Source organism: Malurus melanocephalus, unplaced genomic scaffold, assembly GCF_030028575.1.
Source record: "Malurus melanocephalus ecotype Western Australia unplaced genomic scaffold, MMel_1.1 scaffold_366, whole genome shotgun sequence".
In the NCBI taxonomy this organism is placed as follows: Eukaryota; Metazoa; Chordata; class Aves; order Passeriformes; family Maluridae; genus Malurus; species Malurus melanocephalus.
Window position 1 is genome coordinate 378,463 of NW_026623598.1, and position 8,388 is coordinate 386,850.

At 39.0% G+C, this 8,388-nt stretch overlaps 1 protein-coding gene across 1 annotated transcript in view; it reads left to right on the forward strand.

Annotated features, from left to right (window-relative positions):
* The first annotated feature begins 1,519 nt into the window (after positions 1 to 1,519).
* Positions 1,520 to 8,388, forward strand: part of LOC130580843 (methylated-DNA--protein-cysteine methyltransferase-like) — a 115,682-nt gene continuing 108,813 nt past the window's right edge. The window contains exon 1 of the mRNA XM_057378598.1: positions 1,520 to 1,561. Within this exon, the coding sequence (XP_057234581.1) occupies positions 1,538 to 1,561 (24 nt within the window). The 5' untranslated portion in view covers positions 1,520 to 1,537. The remainder of the gene's footprint in view (positions 1,562 to 8,388) is intronic.

Consider the following 8,388-nt stretch of genomic DNA (forward strand, 5'->3'; position numbering starts at 1 on the left):
GCTCTTTGCCTTCACTCACAGCTTTAGGAGAGCCCTTCAACTCAGTGTGAGCTTTGATCTCCAGCCCAGGACAGGCTTTGCAGGGTGGAGATGCATTTTGGAGTGCTAATCTGGGCTTTTCAAGGCTCCTTTGTGCTTTTCCCCTTTCTGGCTGTCATAAACCTTTCAGCCACTGTGGTTTGGACATTTCTGGTTGTTGTCACCAAGGAAAGCCTTGTTGGGTGAGCAGGTGGAGCTCAACCCCAGTTTAAAAAGAGCTTCTGGATAAATCTGATTATTGAAGCAAAAATTTCAGCTTTACACYTCAGGAAGATCTAAAAAAACTGAGCCTTGCTGGGAGCTTTGAAAGACAAAGCTCTGAAGTGACGATAGAAATAAATTGMTGTTTTATTTTTAGCTCTATCACAGGTATTTTAAGTAATATTATCAGATTGCTCRTCTGCCTGACCTTCATTTAGAAATGCAGTGAGCTCTCCTTGCAATGCCTGCCTTGCTACTACAGTTAAAACACTGATTATTCATCTTTATTTTAAACATTTAAGCTWATTTAAGATGGAATATGAAGATTAAATGTTGCCCTTTGCTTTTAAGTGGCTGGGAGGTGGCTGTGTGTTCTGTCAATTCTTGGACTTCAGAGATTGATGTTTTGGAGAGATTTTGGGATGTTCTTACAATTTCATTTTTAGGGATTTGTCATTCCTGAAGTGGATATAGTKATCCCTGCCCATGGAGTTCCCTGAATTGAATGGAGCAGTTCCCATTGAAGCTGGCTGAAGTCAGGATCCTAAAGCTGAGCTTTGGCACATAATCCCCCTGATTTTAAAAAAATACAGTGTTTGTACWCAGCTTGCAAAGACAGAATGATCTTGACTGAGTGGGACTGAAAAAAATATAAAGTGGGGAGCTAAATGCCAAAGAAATAGGAAATATCCTCTATTTCCAAAGGGAGAGCAGAGAGGAAGAAGTTGTATTTCTGAATTATATAAATAATGTTAAAGGCTAGAATTATAATAATTGAAGTTAAAATGTTTTAGGTACTCAGTGGTGTGAAATCTGTACTTTTAAACCCAGAATGTATCACAATGACTCACTTTAAAATCACTTTCATGCCTTAAAATGTGGCATTTCCTAAATTACAAAAGGCTCTTTATTTTCCTCAGTCACTTAGAAGTGCGTGACAGCCTGTAAAAAATTATTCAATTAATACTTTTATCTTTCGAGGCATTCTTATTCCAAATATCAGAGCTGTGCAGTGCTTGTTGTGGARGAACTCTTCAGTGTGCCATCTGTTGATTTTTTTTTTGTTTGACTCGTGACAAGTGGGTGACTTAACATTAAAATTCCATGTTGCTTGTGAAAAACCCAACTCCCTTTGGAAATTCCATGTATTGAAACTCCAAGCTTGTTTAAAAACCCATACAGAAGTGGTTATGGGAGAAATGACACTATGGCTATTCACCTCTTCCTGTGCATAATTTAATAAATTTAACTGGGAWTTTTTTTCTTTTTCCTTGCAGGTGRAGCTTTTTCCTCCACRATGGCATCAAGGCTGGCTCTCAAAGTAAGTTCCTGGTGCAATCACCTCTTTCTGCAGGTCCAGCATTAGCACAGAGTTCCCATAAGGTGGTTTGTTTTATCCCCAGTGCCCAGCAGTCAGGATTAGGAACGGAGCTGACAAGATTGATGCTGCACTGTAAATCTCTGCAGCTCTGTCATGGTCACAAACAGGCAGCAGTGGACCTTTCCCAGCACGTTTCCATCTGCCACCCAGCATAAATAACCTGCTTGCTCAGGTTTGGTGCTGTTYCCATCCGTGTTTCCCTAATAATGAATTAATTTGGAGGCTGGATGTTTCAATGATTTAAGTTTAGGTCAGTGGTATTGTGTAAAACAAGGCAACCTGGATGTTTTTCCCAATATTCAGGCAATTTACCCTGCTGAAAGAAGGGCATCAACACATTTTTAGTCCATAACTCCTTGAAATAGTTGAACTTTGAAGAAACTTTTTTTTCTTCTTTTTATTTTTTTTTGTGTGTGTGGAATATCTATTGTTGTAACATTAGTGATGCTCCTCTAGGAAAACATTTCTGGTACGATCACACCTACATTCCTGACTATTCCTGTTGGCAACTTCTAAATGTCTCAATAGTGGCATCTCTTGTGGTTTTAACCTGCTTTACATAATGTCATGTGGCTTAGAAAAAGGAGTGTTTTGCTGTTTTGTGTTGTTTACCTCTTTTCTACAAAAGAAAATAGCTTTTGTTTCTTAAAACGGGATGGTTGAGGAAGAAACCCAGGTAAATAAATTCTTGCTTCACTTTTTTCTTTTGAACAATCACCTCTTTTGTTCTATTTATGCATCTTCCAGTTGCAAACACCTTTTCAGCAGAGAAATACTTGGTGGGAAGAATCCCTGGTTCCCTCTCATTCCAGGCTAGGTGTGATATAGCTGGAAATGACATGAAATTTATATAATAAAGTTATAAAAATTAATTATCTATTATCTATTATCTATTATCTATTATCTATTATCTATTATCTATTATCTATTATATATGTTTATTATCTATAATATATATTATATACTATGAATTATAAGTTATATATTATATACTATAAGTTATAAGTTACATATTATATATTATATATTGTATATTGTGTGTGTATATATATATATATATATATATATATATATATATAATATATATGTATATTTCTATATTTCACTAGAAAATTCTAGATGTCGTTCTGTTCCTCTCTGGATATTTTGTAATTATTCTATTTAAACTCAGTAAACCAATTCTGGTACTGATCCCAAAGCTTTGCTCTGTTGACAGTGAAACCCTATCCTGAACTGAGCAGAGRTGGATAACTGTAGGAAAATCCAGATGTGTGTGTGCCAGGACTGCAGTCTTGTTTTTTTTTTTTTATACAAATCTTTTCAACACCTCTTTTGTGTGTATTTATTTTCCCTTATTTTGTATTTTTACTGAATTCCTAATCTGTGCTTTGCTGCCCTGCTCTCTTCAGAAATTTCAGTGAAATTCTTTCCCCGCACACCCCTCAGATTCCTAACTCTCCTTCAGCTTAAGGAGCACTATTAATGGTTTTGTTCATATTGCTTAGATTTATTTTGTTATTATTCTCCAGCTCCTACTCTTCAGGTGGAGCTATTTTGGTATTATAAAGAATGATGGATTATATGGGAAAGTTTCTTTTGAAGCACTCCTGATATTGTGCAATGCACTTGGGGGTCAGCTACACTTGACTGATGCATGATTTATCCCATGTCCCTGCCACTTCCTGAGATAAAGCTGCTATTTTATCAAAAATGCCAGCAAGTGTGATTTAGAATTTATACCCCTCCTTTTTCAAATAATTGTTCTGATTACTTTCTGGCACGGCAATAAAATGATAAAGGTAATTGCACACAAATGCGAGATAGCACYGAAATACAATAAAATTAACCTGAATTAGCTTGACTTGTCGATGAGAAGTATTTATGAAATGTATTTTTGCAATAAGGGAGACTGATATTATAGCTGGAAGGTGAGTTATTGCCTTAATGTAATACTGTTTGAAATTTAAAAAAGAGACTGTTACAGTTGAGGGTGATTGTGCCTTTGAAATTAAGTTGAAGTGATTCTTATAATTGGCAGCAATAATGCATTGGGAAGGTAATATCTTTTATTGTGTTATGCCTAGTTGCATTATCTTTTATTTAGCTGGTCCTGACTCCAGCTCTGCAGAGAAGACAAGCAGGAGCAGATCAGGAATTTTGTGGATTTAGGTGATAAAAACTTGAAATGTTACCCAATATTAAAGTCATTCTTCTGCTGGATTTTTTTTTATTTTTATTTTTAGCCTATTTTCAGTTCCCCTGAACCAATACAAGGCTCATTTGATTAAAATTTCATCTGTTTTCCTTGGACTGGAGTAGTTCCTCTGTATTTACATCCAGGCAGAGCCTGCAAGAGCTGAGCTCTCCAGTCCCACTCTGAATTTCTGTCAGGGGCTGATTTGGGCAGTGAATTTGGTGTTTCTGTGCCCCAGAGTACACCCTGTTCTGTGATGAACACATCTGGGAAATTGTGATGACTGCACCACGACTTTTCCTTTCCATGAGATTTCATAAAATCATGGAATGTCCTGATTTGATAGGGACTTGTTAAAACTCAGCCCAGTAACAACTAAAGAGTAATTTTGGGCAACCTTTCATTCTTAAAGTCGTGATTCCTTATTTTTGATTCTTCAGTACATTTGTTTCTTTAATCGTTTGGAAGCAAATTCCTTAATTGTTTTTAAAAATATATAAGTATAAAAAATGAGAGTTTTATTCCCTCTGACAGAATGTAAAAATAATGACCAACTCGGCAAAGTGTAACATTGCTTTGTAGGGCTTCTAATTGAGCCTTCTGCCATAGGATTTCCAGCTTCAAAAGTGAGGAGCAGAGGGATTTAATCCCTTTGGTAGGTCCATTTTAGGATCAGGGCACAATGTGCTTCCACARCCTTGGAAGTGCCACCAGGAAATTTGGCTTTTGGGGTGGCTCCTGCTGGGAACTGCAGGTCCCCACTAAAGGGTGCACAAACTTGTTGCTGTAATTTGATTATTGCAGGAAAATGTGGCTCTGTCCTGTCCACTTTGGGGCTCCATTTCCTCACCAGTTTGAGTCTAATTAATTACAATATTCCATGGCAGCCCCCAGTTTGATGAGACACTTTGAGGAGCTCTGTCCCCACCACCATCAGTCATTTTTGCCCCTAATTATCACCCACTTTCAATGTCATTCTAATTCTGTGCTGTGTGTAAGCAGAAGCAGAGGATTGTTTGGGTTGGAAAACACCTCAAGGATCATCAGGTGTCAATCTCAGCTCTGTGCTGTTGATATAAAATGATATAAATACCCTGATTGATATATGAATGGGTTGTTAAATTATGGTTTAAGTGCCATGTGGCTGCCGTGCTCACGTCCCATTTGAATTTCCTGTGTAAGAAGTAGCTGGGGAAAGGTGCAGGATGTGTTGATGTGTTTTTGGAGAAGTTCTGGAGGAAAGAACCCATCAGAATTGTGTTTGAACAGCCCTCTGGGCTCTGGTGTTCCAGTACCTGCTGATGCCAGCTCTGATCTGAGCTTGGCAAAGCAGCAGATGGAGCCCAGAACTGCACTTGTTGAGCTGGAATGCAGGAGTAGCAACCCACCTGCTCCTTCCAGAGGAGGCAAAATGGGTTTATCACAATTATTATTGCAATTGTTATTACAATTATTATTACAATTAATATTACAATTAATATTACAATTAATATTACAATTAATATTGCAATTAAAGCACCCTTTCCCTAAAATGGAGCAGGCTGGGATAGCCCTGGATGCTGGTGTTGCCTTGAAAGGCCAGTTTTTAATAATGACACAGACACAGTTAAGGGGATAAAAAGGGTTTTACTTTGGTATTTGGGATTCCAGGTGCACAATTTGATGGCAGAATGCTTTCATGTGTGCACCACGGGTACAAGTTTTAGAGGTTTTAGGAATTAGTATATCTATTTAGGATTCTCCAATAAGAAACTTAACAAATGCAGTAATTTTTCTCTATTTTAGTGAATCTTTTCTCATTGAGGCCAGAGCCCAGTTTACACAAGATGTTTCGGAGAGAAGGCTTCACCCAAGGCTGAAGTTTCAGGTTTAAGATAGCACAGGGTACACTGACTTTTTCTTCAGGATGTTTGGTCTGTGCCCAGCAGAACTCCTAAACCAAGCTGGAATATCAGCCTTTAGGAATTACAAGCATGTGGATTAGGGGGTACAGGCAGATGCATAGAGGGTACAGAAAGCATAAAATGGAAAAGCAAAAATCATCAGGCAACACTGGGAATTCCTCATTTCTCCTTTCTGCCAAAGCTGAAGGCGCAGCCAAAGAGCCAGAGGCAACCAGTGCTTGGAAAGGCCCTTCCCAGCTTGGCATTTCGGGGGCTTCTGGTTGCCATCCAGAGAGGATTAGCGGGATAATGCGATGGGACAACAGAAACTTGCTTTTGTTGTCTTTGATTGTTTAATAAAGAATTCCGTGTTTGCTCTCGTCCAAGACTTCTTAAATGCCGTAGAAAGCAAATGTTGCTCCATGTGAGCACAGATCCCCCTGGTTTTTCGGGAGCTTGTGGGAGGTGGGTCTGTGGGTAAGGGAAGAGGGGCCCTGCTTTGGAGTGGATTTGTTTATGTTCAGAATATGCAGTCTGATTCTGTACCTTCGCATTTTTTTATGGGATTAGTTCTTGGGAAGGTAAAGAAATTGTATCACCCCAAACTAACCCTGGATTTGCTTCCAGGCTGGCTGACATTTCCTTTCCAAACCTCGCCGCTGCAGGAAATGAGGAGGTTTTGTTTTCGTGCCCTCTGAAGTTTGGGGTTTGCCTTAAGCAGGTTAGATTTACTCAGAGCAGCAGTGAGAACCAGGAGAGCGCTGTTTGAAAACCTTCCCTGCATTCCAACCCCTCTCCTCAGCTGGGGAGGTGTTTGTTGCCCCTGCAACAAGGATAAAAACCCATGGACCTGCAGCTCTAAATTCTGGAAAGSTGAGAGTTTGCTCAAAATAAAATAACACCCAGAGAAGCAGTGATCATGGAGGGGCAGAGGTGTCTTGTGTCCAGGTCAGGGGTGGTGTCATTCACAGCGTGTGAAGGACTTGTATTTTAGAAAATCAAAAATAAATTTAGCAAATATTTTCCTTTTTAGCAGGTTGTGTTGACAGGATTGTATCAATTAGCTGCTGTGAAGGTTTTTTTGTTTCAAGAATTTTCTTGAATTTAAGCAATGGCTGCAACATCTTCTTGTCCTCAAAAATTTGCTTTGGCCTTAATTTAAAGGCAGTGAGGCTTTTGGCTTTTCTTGGACTGACAGTTTTGAAGGGTGCTCTGAGGAATGTTTGAGTGCAGTGATAATGGGATTTGTAATACTTCTATAATAATATAATAATATAATATAATATTATACGTATATAATAATAATAATTTATGATACTGCATTACCTGCTTCAGGAGTTGTTTTCCCGTTCAGAAATGGGTGATGTTGGTCAGAATTCCCTCTGGGTTGCGCAGGGCAGCCACTCTCTTGTTTTTTTGGACAAGAAATTCCTTGTCTTCAGGACAACTTTCTCTCATTTTTTGCTGTCCAGATGAATATTTCAGMCCTTCAGGGACCTGTTTGGATCAGGGCRTTGTTATCACAGAATCCCAGTAAGGTTTGGGTTGGAAAAGACCTTAAATCCCATCCCATTTCACCCTCCCCAKGGCAGGGACACCTCCCACTGTCCCAATGTCCAGCCTGGCCTTGGRCACTCAAAGGGATCCAGGGGCAGCCCCAGCCCTGGATTTCTGCAGTAAAATTATTTGTAGCACACAAATCCTTTTTTCTCTTGGAACAGTAGCTTTTGGAAGGTGAAAATCCAGATGATTAATCAAGATATTAACAGGAGCAGATTGTTAGATTGTTCTGATTGTGTGGATCCAYGTTCTATTCACAGTCTTTCAATCTTTTTCTATTTTGAAACACCAAAAAATGGCTTTTTCCTCTAAGACAGGCCCCATAGGGTTGGAAAATCACCCTCCACCCTGCCCTATATGTGCAGAAATACATTACCTTTRCTATTAATATCTTTTCCCATATTCTTAATGCACAATGGATTGTTTCCTTTAAAATAAACAGGCAGAACCCAGTAAAACAAATCCAGGAAGCTTTAAACTGTTAAGGAGATGTTGAGAGAGCCATAATTCAGTGAAATCCTTGGGTGGGTGGCCCGTGGGCTTGGGCAGCCTTGTTGGGGTGGAAGAAGCTTTTTGACACCACATCAGTTTGCAAATATTGATTTATGATGGATTTTTTGTTTGATTGGTGGRATCTRGTGAAGATTTTGTTAGGGAAGGACRAAAAATTGCTGMATGAGGGAGGGATGGMTGMAATGAAGTARCAAATTGCTGAACTCTGAAATATTCCCCTTAAATTTAAATCCAGTATTTCAGGCTTTGAGTGAATTTTAATTCAAAACTTGAGTCAGTAGCAAGGTTTGAGAGMACAGTGATGCTCAAAAGGAGGAGTCTTTAAAGGTTCAGGATTGGTGGTTAAGGAGATGTTGAGAGCTGTAATTCACTGAAATCCTTGGATGGCTTGGGTGGCCTCCTCAGTGAGGTGGCAGAAGATTTTTTGACACCTCATCCTTTTGCAAACATTGATTTATGATGGATTTTTGCTTTGACTGATGAGCATTTTGTTAGGGAAGGACCAAAACTTACTGCATCAGGAAGGGATGGCGACAATGAAGTAGCAAATTGCTGAACTCTGAAGTGTTCCCTTTAAATTTCAATCCAATTTTTCAGTCTTTGAGTGAATTTTAATT